At 34.6% G+C, this 16,020-nt stretch overlaps 2 protein-coding genes and 1 long non-coding RNA gene across 3 annotated transcripts; all 3 read right to left on the bottom strand.

Moving 5' to 3' along the window:
• Positions 1-1,269: 1,269 nt before the first annotated feature.
• Positions 1,270-2,143, bottom strand: LOC143613304 (uncharacterized). The gene is made up of 3 exons (XM_077087048.1): positions 1,997-2,143; positions 1,784-1,913; positions 1,270-1,688 (listed from the first exon to the last, which is right to left on the bottom strand). Exons 1-3 carry the CDS (start codon positions 2,141-2,143, stop codon positions 1,654-1,656), a joined length of 312 nt encoding a protein of 103 aa, XP_076943163.1. The 3' UTR covers positions 1,270-1,653.
• A 45-nt stretch (positions 2,144-2,188) lies between these two features.
• On the bottom strand, positions 2,189-3,550 carry LOC143613307 (uncharacterized). Its single transcript, XR_013150090.1, has 4 exons — positions 3,430-3,550; positions 3,214-3,273; positions 2,507-2,565; positions 2,189-2,220 (listed from the first exon to the last, which is right to left on the bottom strand). It is a non-coding gene; the product is annotated as an uncharacterized LOC143613307 (long non-coding RNA).
• Positions 3,551-5,333: 1,783 nt separating this feature from the next.
• LOC143613306 (protein translocase subunit SECA1, chloroplastic-like) lies at positions 5,334-15,336 on the bottom strand. Its single transcript, XM_077087049.1, is given in 21 exon segments — positions 5,334-5,770; positions 6,008-6,247; positions 6,807-6,924; positions 7,007-7,074; positions 7,139-7,254; positions 7,257-7,389; positions 7,463-7,564; positions 7,959-8,123; positions 8,225-8,371; positions 8,873-8,939; positions 9,024-9,199; positions 9,652-9,819; positions 9,906-10,019; positions 10,697-10,810; positions 11,094-11,177; positions 12,173-12,307; positions 12,383-12,563; positions 12,660-12,762; positions 12,859-13,065; positions 13,417-13,489; positions 14,794-15,336. Coding segments are annotated over 21 exon segments (3,036 nt in total). The 5' UTR covers positions 15,217-15,336; the 3' UTR covers positions 5,334-5,668.
• Between the last annotated feature and the right edge of the window lie 684 nt (positions 15,337-16,020).

Here is a 16,020-nt window from a genome sequence, read left to right as displayed (position 1 = left end):
CTAACGGGCCGAGAATATGTAAAAGAAGCATAAGCATAATAATACATAAGCATATATAAACATAAGTATTAAGATTAGATATATGCTTATTTTTATGCTTATGCTTATATAAGCATAAGATTATGCTTATGCTTATGCTTATATAAGTATATTAATACATAAGCATAAGCATAAGATTATATTTATGCTTATGCTTATGCTTATATAAGCATAAGATTATGTTTATGCTTATAATTATATATATGCTTATGCTTATATAAGCATAAGCATAAGCATAAGCATAATAATACATAAGCATAAGCATAAGCATATATAAACATAAGCATAAACATATATAAACATAGTAACATAAGCATAAGCATATATAAACATAAGCATAAACATATAAAAACATAGTAACATAAGCATAAGAATAAATAAGCATAAGCATATATAAACATAAGCATAAGCATATAAAAACATAAACATAAGCATAAACATATATAAACATAGTAACATAAGCATAAGAATAAATAAGCATAAGCATATATAAACATAAGCATAAGAATATATAAGCATAAGCATATATAAACATAAGCATAAGCATAAGAATATATAAACATAAGCATATATAAATATAAGCATAAGCATAAGAATATATAAACATAAACATAAGCACAAGAATATATAAGCATAAGCATATATAAACATAAACATAAGCATATATAAACATAAGTATAAGCATAAGAATATATAAGCATAAGCATATATAAACATAATCATAAGCATAAGCATATATAAACATAAGCATATAAACATAAGCAAAAGCATATATAAACATAAACATAAGCATATATAAACATAAGTATAAGCATATATAAACATAAGCATAAGCATAAAAATATATAAGCATAAGCATAAGAATATATAAGCATAAGCATATATAAACATAAGCACAAGCATAAGAATATATAAGCATAAGGATAAGAATCTATAAGCATAAGCATATATAAACATAAGCATAAGCATATATAAACATAAGCATAAGCATAAAAATATATAAGCATAAGCATATATAAACATTAACATAAGAATATATAATCATAAGCATATATAAACATAAGTTTAAGCATAAGATTATATAGGCATAAGCATATATAAACATAAGCATAAGCATAAAAATATATAATCATAAGCATTTATAAACATAAGCATAAGCATAAGCATAAGCAAATATAAACATAAGCATAAGCATAAAAATATATAAGCATAAGCATATATAAACATAAGCATAAGCATAAAAATACATAAGCATAAGAATATATAAGCATAAGTATATATAAACATAAGCATATTTATAATCTTACTTTATTAGAAATAGTAAATAATGTACATAAAATAGAAAGTTAAAGCAAAAGTGTTCAGGGTCAACCTAGCTAGACATTAGATTTTACCAGTTTGACCTGTTACCCAACCCGATGAATCTACCACCACTAATGGTGACAAATGAACATGACAAATATTGAACATCTTACCAAGTGGTTTTGACACTGTCAAGCAGCTTTGAAATTTCATCCCATCCTGTAAGAAATACCAGTATTGCCCCTTACCCCTGGACCTTCGTGACGACATATATACTCAATAGTTGCTTCTACATGTATAAAAGTTTTACACTTATGCTTTTTTTCTTCCCATCCTGTTCAACGAAACTGAACTTAATGTTTTTTCTTCAGTATTAAGTTTTACACTTATGCCTGAAGAAGACGATATTTTAATAACAAACTACATAAAAACATAAGGGTACCTTTAATAGGTGAATCATCTTCAGATTCAGAGCTCTCGGATTCTACTACTTTCCTTGGAGATCTAAAACGTTTATTTGCCTCACGGTCTGGTTTTATGACAGGAGAGTCTTGAAGGTCCATGGAAATATTCTACATATAAAAATATTAAAGTGAATATAAATTATGATAAGCTGATAAAAAAGACACTAGTTGTAGGATATAGCTTAGTTTACCTTTGTGAAAAATTTGTTACTGTTTGAGTTGCGGTTTGGTTTTGCTCTAAACAAGTTGTCAACCAGGCTATCAACATTCGCCAGCGGGCTACCAACATTCGCCATTGGGCTACCAACATTCGCCAGTGGGCTACCAACATTCGCCATTGGGCTACCAACATTCGCCAACAGGCTACCAATATTCGCCAGTGTCTACCGAAACTCCTATTCCCACTCATATGATCCTATCACACAAATTTTAGATCTATTCAGCATAATTGTATATACACAACAGAACACACATATACAAACTGAAATTAGGGGCAAAAAGCAAAGAGGATAATATCCAACTATAAGTGATCATTGACGAACATATAACATTGAATGCATGATCTAAAAGACAATTAAACAAATTCCAGTCTGTTGATGTTAGGAGATAAACAGAAATCATAAGCAAACCCTAAACCTATATCAAAATAATGAGACGTAAAGAAGAATTTGATATGATTAAAGGTACCAGCAGATGCTTACATCATCTAAACGTCGTCGTCCCATCTCCATCGTTCTTACTTCAGCTCGATTCCGCAGATCTAGAATTAAGAAGAAAAAATCAACAAGCTACTCGTGAACAACAATTTTCAAATATTAACATACAAACGATTAACGAACAAAACTATAACATCTAGCAAATCCTGCTTCCAGTAACAATCATAGTGCAAAATTAGGGTTCTCGTGAACTAGCAACACATCATGATCTAATTGAACATCCTAGGGTTCATAATCGCAGTGCAAACAAACTTATTATGCACGAATCTAACCAGAACTATAACATTAATGATAACAGATTACGAATCAACTCGTAACAATTAAAAACAACTAACTAGGGTTCCAGATCGCAGTGCAAACAAACTTATTATGCACAAATCTAACCAGAACTATAACATTAATGATAACAGATTACGAATCAACTCGTAACAATTAAAAACAACTAACTAGGGTTCCAGATCGCAGCGCAAACAAACTTATTATGCTCGAATCGAACCAGAACTAAAACATTAACAATAACAGCTTACAAATCAACTCAGAACGATTATAATCAACTAATTAAGGTTCCAAATCGCAGTGCAGACAAACTTATTATGCACGAATCTAACCAGAACTATAACATTAATAATAACAGCTTACGAATCAACTCATAACGATTAGAATCAACTAATTAGGGCTCCAAATAAGCTCACCTGATTAATTACGATCCGTATTTGAATCAGTTGATACGATAGCTTGAGTTATTCAACAAACTGATAATAATTCAACAATTGGACGAGTTAGGGTTCTGAATCAAGCTTAATAACAATGAATCGAACCGGAATTATAACAATAATAATAATAATAATAGTTTACGAGTTAACTCAGAACGATTAGAATCAGCTAATTAGGGCTCCGAATAAGCTTACCTGCTTAATTACGATCCGTATTTGAATCCGTCGAACCGGTAGCTTGATTGATTATTTTCAGAGCGGAACTTCTCAAATTCAACAAGGAAAACTCGACTTTTAAGATCTAGAGCTGCCCTGAATACAACAAAATAGATTGATGGAATGTCAAATAACAAAAACACCAAAAACCGAAATACATATACTCATAATAATATAACAGATTAATGAATTATCAATTAACGGATTACATTACAGATCATAAGCAGAGTTTATATTTCATATCACAGCGTGTTTGACAGCAAATATGTTTTTTTATTATATGCTGTGATTTGTTCACCTTCATTTCATGTATATAATGTGCATCCAATTCATGTACTTCTAAGCAAAAACTTTCGCCTAAGTTTGATTTTGGTTATTAAGTATTAACCAAACCGAAAACTGACAAACTAATCAAATAAACTGAACCGATAAGTTAATCCGGTTTAAGCTAATAAACTAACTGAATCATACACATCCCTACATCAAACAATATATAGAGATATGACAGTTAAGTTACTCTTCTTACTATAATAAGATGCTCAACTGAGAAACCTGCAAACCTAATGAATAAATAAACCAACTGACTGACTAATTGAGTACTAACAGCTTCCGATTGCAAATGACCTAATTGATTAATTAATGTTTAAACTTCAAACTATAGCTATATTCAAAGATCCTATAGCAGACAGACACCAAATCAACAACTGAAGGTAAGCATATGCATAAATAATACTACCTTGACTCCTTGAGAGGATGTAAACCAGCTTTAAGCTCGTTCGGATGAAGAATCGTACTCGTTATCACTTTCCACTCTCTTCTCCGTTGACGATTAGTTTCGTGAAAACCCTAGCTCGCCTGATTTTGGGGCTAATTGAAAGAGAGAGATGAAATAATAATTAGAGTCGGAGTCAACTGGTTCATGTATCACCAAACTGAACTTATTAGGGCTCGAATTAGGGAGGATTGAGATCATCGTTTGCAGAGTTAGGGCTTCAATTCCTCGATTTCTCTCCGTCTGAACGGATACTTGCGTTTGGATGATGGAAATGGATGATGATAGAGATGAGGAGAAAGTGATCGGAACACCGGTGGGATCATACGGACAGGAGGAGAAATTACGGATATGAATAAAAATTCGTGTTCGTGTCTATTGTAAACTGAAGTGAGCGGACACTAACAGACCAACAAACATAAATGACTCTAACGACCAAATAAACACGAGAAGGACCGATCTTGAAAAGCGTTAATGTCCTAACATTTTGTTAATTATAGACAGTGATGAATGTGTACTTAAGGGAGGGTGAAACCACTCTATTAGTTAACCATAAGGTGCACAAAACAACCAGAACCAGACCAGACCTGACCCGACCCGACCCGCGGGTACGGACTAGGCTTTGGGTTTCCCCCGGAACCGGTTCTGCCAATACCCGATCAAAACCCGACCCTAACCGAAACCCGAAAAAAACCCAATGGAACCGCTCAAATACCCGACTATATCCGTAATCGGTTCCTATCCTCGCCCAGTTTCGACTTTTGTTAACCATGTCCTGTTCGAGTTCATAAGAATACCCGGTTTGTGCACCTCTAGTTAACCATAAGAATCAAGAAGTGTCTTAAATGTGAATTAGTTAACATGAGCCTATTACAAAAACCGAACCATAAAATTATGTTTTTAGAAAATGGCTTAGCCAAACCATCCCTGTTTGTCGGTTATTTTTGCTATTAGGCTAACCTTTACGAATTACTACATTTATGCGTTTGTCGTAAGACAATTAATTCTTAAAATATTTTTATCTTATAAAACAAAAGTTTATAAAAAATCGTTAACAAAGTACAAAAAGAAAATTAGTATTCACCTTTATACATATGCTATATATTAATATCCATCACCACTTAACACTAGATTTGATAATGCGTGACTATGTAACCTCAAATGAATCAACAATATTTTAACTCCGACTGCGCATTGGTCGGTTTAAGGCTCTCAAACCGACACACGCACGCCCTCAACCGAATCAACATCTATATTTAATCATCACCACGTATTCTACAATTAATTAAATAAGATTGTAAGAGAGTAATATACTAGCTCTGTAACTTTAGTTTCATAACATGAGCTCTATGAAATCATCTTTGGAAGTTGATGAACTCAAAGATATATGATACACATTATGGTTTCGCCTTTGAAGACTCAAAAATAATATTTGCAAATTCCACGTCATACTTTGGCCTCAGAGCTGACAGATGATGGTGGGGGAACCGACCCGTTTGAACCATCTTTGCGGGTTTTAGCAGGATCTTTCACCATCACGGGTTTAAACTGAGATAAGAATAGATATATCAGATAACAATCATCCAATGCAAAATATAAAATTTACTTATAACTTATTACTGGTTTTAGCAACCAATCTCATTTTTAACTTATTTTACATGTAAATTAACACTAGAAATAAAGATGCCACATCAGCAGCTTTTGAAAAATCAGCAAAAATAACATTTTCCTTTTATAATATCAAACAAATATAATTAATTATATATGGAAGAAGTGATACCGAACCTGGTATATAGAGTATATAACATTTCTTCTTATTTGTGCCATCATTTCAATAAAAAGATTGTATCCTTCAAGTTTGTACTCGATAAGCGGGTCCCGTTGTGCATATCCACGTAAGCCTACAGCTTGTTGAACAAATTTAAGTGCTTGCAAGTGTTCTTTCCATAACCGATCTATGTTGCTCAATATTAAGAATCTTTCCGCTTCTTTCATTAATCCCGGTGCTTCTCTATCCACAATATCCTATAAATAGTATAGCTTACTTAAGTAAATGATAATGTAATTCATAAAGTCAACCTACTGACTTTCTTTTTTATAATCAAGTAGGGGTGCAAACGAGCCGAGCCCGAGTCGTTTAACTTTCACAGAGCTCGTTTAGATCTCTATTTCTAAAGCTTAAGCTCGGCTCAGGCTTGGCTCGTTTACTATTTCTTAATTAATTTTTATATATTTATAATTATTATCATATAGTTTTTTTCCAATTATAATTTTGTATATAACATACTATATACTATTTAGTTATTTTTCATAACATTGTATAGATTAATTAATAATTATTAAAGATATATAAATACATATTGTAAAATTTTATATTAATGAAAGGCTCGTTTAGGCTCGCGAATCGGCTCAAGCTCGATAAGTAAAGCTCGGGCTGGCTTATTAAACGAGCTCACTTTTAGGCTCGAGCTGGGGCTCGGGCTCGTTTAAGCCCGGCTCGATCGAGTTTTTTCACGAGCCGATCTCAAGTAGCTCGCGAGCAGCTCGGCTCGTTTGCACCCGCATATGCAAGAGTAATAATTACCCTTTTCTGTAAATATGCTTCACGTCCACGAAGACGAAGATAATTCCTCAGCTCTTCATAAGTCGAAGAATTGGTCGCAAGTAAATCTGGAGTCAAATCAGTCAACAGATAGCAGTACCTGCAGTCAAATAAGTTATTATAATTAGTAATTTTACATAAAGAGGTAAAAATAATTAACAGATATTGAAATATGAACTTACTGCTGGAGTTTGGCAATAAGCTTTTCAAAATCCCAGTTTTCTTTAGGAGTATCAGGACCAATATTTGCCTGTTAAAATTCCAAAATAAATAAATAAATAAATAAAAATCAAAAGTAGCAATATATTAAAAACCTCTAATATGTCATCCATTGTGAGTTCAGCATACTCAATAATTAGAGACTGGAGATCTTCAGATTCTAAAGCTCTTCTTCTCTCTGTATAAACACGGTCTCTTTGACTGTTCAAACCTCATCATATTCAAATAACTGTTTTCGGATGTCAAAAAAGTAATTTTCCACTTTTCTTTGGGCTTCATCGAGTGCTTTTGTCAACATTTTTGATTCAATCGGTAGATCCTCAACTCTAAAAGCTCTCATCATGCCCTAACAGTTTTAATGTTCACTAAGATCTAAATGATATATAATTAGAAACAAAAATATAAGACAGAGTTTAAACCTGAATCCGATCACCACCAAATATTCTAAAGATGTTATCTTCAAGACTGAGAAAGAAACGGATACTTCCGGGATCCCCTTGCCTCCCACTTCGCCCGCGCAGCTGTATACATTTGGAAGTACAAATATTATTCACACATGTAAGTGCATATGTATGTAAATAAAACCAAGAACTATGCTACACTATGCTATGTTGCATAGCATAGCATAGCATAGCTAGATACATATATGTAAATTATCACGTGAGAACCTTAATATGGTGAGAACAAATACTAAATGCACCATAAAACGCATAAAATGCACAAATATAGCAAAAACACAATGGCGTTTCTATTAATATGGCACAACTTACAAAAATGGCACTGTGTTGTTTTTAGCCATATGTGTGCCTTTTATGTCGTTTATACTGGTTCTCAATCTTTCAACATATTTAAGGTTCTTGAGTGATCGACTCTGCGTGTATAATGCTAAATCACATTAAAAGATAAAAACTTCACCTGATTGTCAATTCGTCGTGACTCATGGCGTTCTGTACCAACAACATGAAGTTCTCCAGCAGCTACAACCTTCTTTTTTTCTTCCTCTGTGTAGGCTTTATATTCTTTTGCGATCTCTAAAAATGATTGGCGCAATTTAGCAATTACTTCATCTTGCGTGGGACCCTACAAAATACTACACAACATTAGTTGTTTTACGAAATTTGCAATAAACTTTATCAAGTCATCTATAATATATTTTCATCATCTGTTTAAACAGGTGTCACCTTTTCACAAGCATAAGAGAGTCGCTCTTCGGCATCCAGCTCAGGTAAAGCTCTTCGACCCCATGAGCTGGCAGCTGACTGTACAGCTTCCTCAACAACCTTGCTGGTTTTTTCAGATAGTGCACATGGGAACAAGCTTTCACTCACCTGCAAAACATGAACATGTAAGAGATGACATGAACTATTGGTAGATCCAAACTGAGACGGATCGGACTGGGTTGACCCGCAAATATATATACAATTGTTAACTATGATTATAAAAGGCAGTGTTGTTACAATGATAATACAAATCTTTTAAATATAAACATATTGAAATTGCCTCTTCCACGGTATTTATACAAAAAGGTAGGGATAAGCAAAAAGCCAATTAACCCAGCTGAAACTGTAAAAACCGACTAAAAAATAACCTGAATAAATGGTTAACAAATAGTTTTGATCGAAAGTTTCAGGCCCATATTTATTCTTTTGCATAAATTTGGATCATTTTTTTTCCAGCCCAAACATCTCAAGCCAAAAAGCTGTATGTAAAATCGAAACCAAGCGGTTTCTTAAATTAGAAAACCGAAATGCCAGTTTTCTAAAACCGAAACTTCAGTTTTGATTCGGTCTGAACCCAAAACCAACCCCTACAAAGAGGCGTAGACAAACCTTCCATGTCTTCTTTGGGGGAGCTTTCTTCACGGAAACAAAAACTCCCTCAGTTGACTTAACAACACTGCAGCATTAATATGATTTTAAGTGCTGATACATAATGAATAGAAACATGATAACAAACAAACATAATATGCAATAATAATACCTTGGCATGAGCAACTCTCGTAACTTCAACCTAGCCATAAATTCTGCATTACCACCAAGAATGATATCTGTTCCTCGACCAGCCATATTAGTAGCAATAGTGACTGCCCCTAGCCGACCACTTTGTGCCACAATCTCAGCTTCTCGCTCCACATTTTCTGGTTTTGCATTTAAAACCTTCATAATGAATAATTTAAGTCAGAATGTGAGTGAAACTACTTGTGAAGGAAAAAACTGAGGTTATTTTGATGGCAAACTGAGGTTATTTTAAAACCTTCATAATGAATAATTAAGTCTGTGTTTTGCTGTAACCATCAACTTTCAAAACGTTTGATAAAAAATCAAACTTTTTTAAGAAAATTGATTTAAGGTAATCCAAAACGCTAATCTATCAGTAGCTTTGATCATGTTGACTTTTTCTCCTGACATGGCACTTTAAAAACCGCTTACCTTAGTAGAAGATTATCATAAATGAAACTTTTTAAGAGAACTGTTTTGTGAGTGCAAATAAAGTGTGTTGCCAAAAAAGAAATTAAACCAAAGTTCATTAGCTTTTGTGCAATTTTCCCTAATCTTTGTGCTCAGTCGTTGGGGAAAATATATATATGGAAAAAAAAAGGAAGTATAACCTCATGAGTGATTCCAGCTTCGCGAAGTTGTGTTGATAATAAATCACTCTGCTCAACGCTAGTTGTGCCAACAAGCACGGGCCGGCCCGTTTTGTTCATTCTAGAAATTTCTACAACAACCGCCTGCCATTTTCCATTGGTTGCTCGAAACACCACATCTGACTCATCCTGTGTTTGGCCATATTATTTCTTTATTAGTTATTTATATTAACAAAAACCAAAGAGAACATGTGGAATATTACAAATTAATGCACCTTTCTTATCATAGGCTTGTTTGTTGGGACAATTGTAACTTTGAGTTTGTAAATACTCTCAAATTCTGAACTCTCGGTTGCAGCTGTGCCAGTCATGCCACAAAGTTTTGGAAACTGTAAAAGTTACAAAGGTAAGTTCATATAGAGGCGGTAATTTCAACACATTAACTTAAGTGGTTCTCAAGCCAGTCAAATTAAATATTTCTACAAAGAATGGTTCAAATTTCAAAAGCACCCGAAGTGTATTTTAACGCATACGAACGCAGCATTACAGCTACATAAATCATTAAAGATTCTGATAATGATGTTGTCCTGGTATTGATATTTAAGGTAAATCCCAAGCAACGTACTCTTCATAAATGGTTCAATGTGGTAGTTATACTTTTTTATGTCCTAACCTGGTAATTAAAGTCAGTTTTATCAAAAGTTCTTTTTGCCCGTATTTGGTAAACTAATAACATAATTACCATATTAGCCTAAACAAGCTTGGGACGTAAAAAACTGTTACCAAAGTTTTTGAAAAGTACTTTGCTATTCTATAACATTTTACGGATATTGAATGTATGTATTAGACTAGACGTAATTATCATATCTAGAAGTCATTCAAATGTAGTATTATTCTCTCAATATATGAAGACCCTATTTAATACACAATACTATTCTTGGTTTATCTGCATGAACTTTTAAGATTTTTCTTCTCTTAACCTGAACCAATTTTAATCCGTTACATAACCAATGATCCGTCTAATAATAAATTCTCAACCCTTTAATGATAAGCCGATTAACAGAACCTGAAGAAAGAAGTTTTGGTAACTGATTGAGGCCAGCGTTACAGTCTCATTTTGAATGGGCAATCTTTCTTTAGCTTCCACTGCTTGATGAAGCCCATCACTCCAACGCCTACCCTGTGATAAAAGCAACCAGATTTTAAATTTTCATTAAACTTACATTTATTCCATATTAGATATCCCATGAAAATTGCAAATGATGGCAACAAAAAACCAAGAAGGTTAATTACAAAATTAGCTGCCAATTGCCACTTTTGTCCAAAACTAATATATAACTATAAATGGAAAATATAATTTGTTTGGTGTAACAAGTATATATATAATATTTAACTAGTAGTAACAAGAATTATTATATGTATATTAGAAAAACAACCAAAGAATTGTAAAGTTATTAAATTACCTGCATAACTCGACCACTAAACTCATCCACTATGAGAACCTCTTTTCCACGAATAATATAATTCACGTCTCTAAGAAATAACTCTGAAGAGGTATGTACCCGCCTCAACACCGAGCAAGGCGGGTCAACCCACAAGATATAGACAAGAGGCTTGAAATCAAGACATTACGAAGGCACAAAGCCAAAACCTATGCGCATGGCGCATATCACATATGCTCACGCATATCACACATGCTCAGGCATCATATGCCCAGGCACCACACATGCTCAGGCATCATATGCCCAGGCATCACATATGCTCACGCATCACATATGCTCACGCATATCACATATGCGCGTGGCGCATCAGCGCGCGGCGCATATCACATGCTCGTGCATATCACATCTGCGCATGAAACATCTGCGCGTGAGAATAAAGAGAAGACCTCGCGCATCCTCAGGATTGGCGCATATCACACATGCACATAATCAACCTCGTCCTTATCCAAATCAGGATTAAGGCAACCTTGATTGTGCACGTCAGACAACCTTCCAGAAGGTATCTTTTTAAGGAATAAGAATATGCTGATGTTGACAAATGCCAATGAAAGGTGGACAACTCAGCATAATTCATGGACTACCACGTGATTACAACCAATGAAAAAGCACCAGGTGTCCCCAAGGACACGTGGCGCAGAGCAATTGGAGGAGGCCAACAAAACCCTAATTGGGTCTGAGCCCAATCAGTGGAAACCCTAGCACTATAAATACAGCATCAACTCCACAAGGAAAGATCATCCAATATCATCAGATAACACACTGGATAACATCCAATTACAGAGTATTCAGCTATTAAGCAATACACTCTAAATTCCTTACTCTCACATATTATTATCTTCTCCCACAAATACTTATTCTCACACCGGAAGGTTACCCCAAAGAGGACCCCTCTGTCCCTTTCTGAGGGGTAAGTTTACGGTGCTGTTCATTTTGTAGGTGGAAGAACCCAGATCCAAGAGAAACCATCGGTGAAATAGCATAATCACACCCGAGGAAAGTAGATCGTCTACCAGTGAGTCGATCCACGTTTCTTCAAACTCCTTAGCTTTTATAGCATTTAAGATAAATGAAGCCCATTGTTCTCTAGGATCATATAAATCTTTTACTTCAAGAATTTCTTCAGCATCTGCATACCCCTGTTCTGTAAGTAAAACATTCTTCTGCTTCTCGTCAACCTGCAATTAAATTATGATTAATTTGATGTCAAATTCAGTAAAACAAAAAAAGTATTTGTAACCATCTTTCCTTACTGTGTAATGTATATCTCGTTCAAAAGCAGCAGCTAATTTAGCAGCTTTATAGTATTGTTCACTTGGTTTTTCAGCAGGTCCTGATATAATAAGAGGAGTTCTTGCTTCGTCTATAAGAATAGAATCGACCTCATCGATCACACAGTAATTGAAACCCCTTATAACAAGCTCATCAACACTCTGTAGACCAAGTAGAATTATTTTAAACTATAAGTAAAAAAAATGGGTGATATAAAATATTTGATTTGTTTCTGCATAAACATAAAAATTACTTTCCATGGCAAGATTGTCTCTCAGATAATCAAAACCAAGCTCACTATTGGTGACATATGTGATATCACACAAGTAATTCTGCCTCCTTTCTTCACTTGTCATGTTTTCTGTCCAAATAAATCTGTTAGGGCAATAATAACTTACCTAAATACAAGCGTTAACGTACAATAAACGACAAGAATTTAAGAAAATAATAGGCATACGCTGGATTAGGCCAACCGTGAGTCCAAGAAAACGAGCAACTTGACCAACCCATTCACAATCTCTCCTTGCAAGATAATCATTAACTGTAACAATGTGGACTCCTTTACCAGTTAATGCATTTAAATAAGCTGGTAAAATGGCCACAAGAGTCTTTCCCTCTCCTGTCCTCATTTCAGCTATTTCTCCTTTATGAAGTACCATACCACCTATATCATCACAAAAACAATATGAAATCGTTAACACTCGCATAATTAACAATTGTTACTGCAGCAATAGATATAGCCTATTTGTATGTAGCTAACATCAAACATTCTCACTCCACCCAAAGGTGAACTTACTACCATTACATCACATTACACTTAATAATAAACATAAGCAGCCTTTTATACTGGATAAAAACAAGTAGTTTTAGATGGTGATGTTTGGTTTGCAGAAATCTAATTTTAGAACACATATCCTAATTTCCAAATTCCCAATATCAAAAAATTAAACCCATAAAACTCAAATTTTCATTTCTCAATTCATGTTTAATAGATGAACTTAAAGCATTTATTTACCTATTAGTTGAACATCAAACGGACGAAGACCTAGAACTCTTTTTGAAGCTTCTCTCACTATAGCAAACGCTTCCTGCAAGTTATACAGATTAGTAAGCCATGGAGCTAGATAAGGGTGAGCAATAACCGAACTGTTAACCAAAACCGAACTGAAAACCAAACCAAAAATTGGTTATCGTATTTTAAACCCAACCGAACCATTTATATTTTCATATATTTTTAGCTTTTATACCTTCATTTCATAAATTTCTTGTTTATACCTCCATTTCATGTATTTCTAAGCAAAACTTAGCCCAAGTTCGGTTTCGGTTATTAACCGAAGCTAACTGAACCAAAACCCGACAAACTACCTGAATAAACCGAACCGGTTAACCGAAACTGATTGACTAAAAAACTAGATTAACCAATGACTTCAGTTTCATTTTCGGTTGAGGCTAAATAGGGAGCTGACCACATCCCTAAAGCTAGGGTAAGCAAATAATCTAATTAACCGGACCATAACCGAACAAACAATTAACCAATTGTTCAGTTAAGCCATAACCGAAAACACTTGTAACTAACTCCTTACAGGCAACAGAGAATCCAAAATTTTAGCCCAAGTTCGGTTTTGGTTATTAACTGAAATTAACTGAACCGGACCGAAAACCAACAAACTAGCCAAATAAACAAAAACCAATTGATTAAAAAACCAGATTAACCAATAACTTCAATTTCAGTTTCAGTTTCGGTTGAGGACTTAGGCTAATAACCGAGCCAAGCACACTCCTAGAGCTAGGGTAAGCAAATAACCTAATTAACCGAACCATAACCGAAATAACCGAACAAACAATTAAGCTATTGTTCATTTAAGCCATAACCGAACAACAGAAAACACTCGTAATTAACTAACCAACTAACTAACTGCTTACAGGCAACAGAGAGTCCAACAATGAACTGAACAAACAATTAACCGATTGTTCAGTTAAGCCATAACCGAATAACTGAAAACACTCGTAACTGACAACTAACTGCTTACAGGCAACAGAGAGTCCAACAATTAACCGATTGTTCAGTTAAGCAATAACTGAAATAACCAAACAAACAATTAAGCTATTGTTCAGTTAAGCCATAACCGAATAACCAAAAACACTCGTAACTAACTAACTAACTGCTTACAGGCAACAGAGAATCCAATAATGAACCGAACAAACAATTAACCAATTGTTCAGTTAATCCATAACCGAATAACCAAAAACACTCGTAAGTCGTAACTAACTAACTAACTAACTGCTTACAGGCAACACAGAGTCCAACAATTAACCAATTGTTCAGTTAAGCCATAACTTCATAACCGAAAAACTCATAACTAACTAACTAACTAACCAACTAACTGCTTACCTGCAACAAAGAGTCCAACGCCTGCTGCGCTTGCCTCGCTCGTAACTTCAATCCATCCGTCCGTTCTCTCAAAACCGAATCCGAAACTGAACTCAGCTCCGCCTCAAGCGAATTAATAAGCTGAACCGTAGCCGCGTATTGCTGTCGAGTCGCCTCACCGGTATCTGTTCCACCTTTAAATATTCCACCGAGCAGACCTCCTAACGCCGCTGACGTCACGGTTCTCGTCTTCCGGCTTCTAATAACACGATGAGTACAATCCGTACGATAGAGTGTATGCTTGTTAATAATACATTCTGTTGATAGTAATAATAAGTTTGGAGTGAAATTAGGGTTGAGGAATTGGTGGTGTTTGGATGTGAGGATTGGAAAGGATGAGGCGGAGAAGTAGGTGTTGACGTGTGATTGAGATGCGATAGCCATTGAAGTGATTGAGAATTGATATTATTATTATTATTATTATTATTATAGTTTAATTGTGATTGTGTTCGCCATTGAAGAACACCTGCAACTGGTAGATTATTTGTGGGGGGAGAAAATGAAAGAAGTTAATTAATACGATTCGGATAAGGTGTTAATTAATAGGAAGAAGATAATTTATTTATTTTTTCAAATGCAACTTTCTTGTGTGTTATGTTAGACGTCGCAATCCTCAAATTAAGAGAGCTTAGCTGTCTTATTTTGATCTGGTTATGTTGTTTTAAAGTCAGAGTTTGATTTGGGTGTTGATCTGAAAATTATATCGTCGGATGCCAGTTGACAGTCGTGACATCATAATAGCAAAACTCTTTGGCGTAAACAATGTGTGACGAAAGTCTGTAGGTGCGCCGGGTATTTTCAGGAACCGGGTAGGAACCGATTTCGGGTATGGTCAACAAAAGTCAAAACCGGATTCGGGTAGGAACCGGTTTCTGTATAGTCGGGTATTTTACCGGTTCTACCGGGTTTTTTCCGGGTTTCGAGTATGGTAGGGTCGGGTTTTGACCGGCTATTTCTGGTTCCAGATCGGGTCCGGAACCGGGTATTTTGTGCACCTCTAACCTAGGTGGACTCGGTGAGGATCGAACTTGTAGTACATATCAATTATATGTTTTACTAAATTATTTTAAGGAGTTATCGTATCAGAAGCTGTTTTATAATTGTGATTGTGTTTTACTCTTTGGATATGTATAGAATTTTTTTTACTGGTTGGTCGTTAGATTGAATAAAAAAATTGTGATGAAAAAT

This window comes from Bidens hawaiensis, unplaced genomic scaffold (assembly GCF_021521415.1).
Source record: "Bidens hawaiensis isolate Kalapana, Puna unplaced genomic scaffold, B.hawaiensis_p1.1 tig00037149_1, whole genome shotgun sequence".
Classification (NCBI taxonomy): Eukaryota; Viridiplantae; Streptophyta; class Magnoliopsida; order Asterales; family Asteraceae; genus Bidens; species Bidens hawaiensis.
The sequence above is the reverse complement of the archived record's forward strand: the minus strand, read 5'-3'. Positions and strand labels throughout refer to the sequence as shown.

Coding starts and splice junctions, on each gene's coding strand:
- LOC143613304 (XM_077087048.1), bottom strand. CDS start 2,143: ATGGCGAATGTTGGTAGCCCACTGGCGAATGTTGGTAGCCCAATGGCG. Junction 1,914..1,996: donor GTAACAAATTTTTCACAAAG/GTAAACTAAGCT, acceptor TTTTATATGTAG/AATATTTCCATGGACCTTCA. Junction 1,689..1,783: donor AGATGATTCACCTATTAAAG/GTACCCTTATGT, acceptor CATTAAGTTCAG/TTTCGTTGAACAGGATGGGA.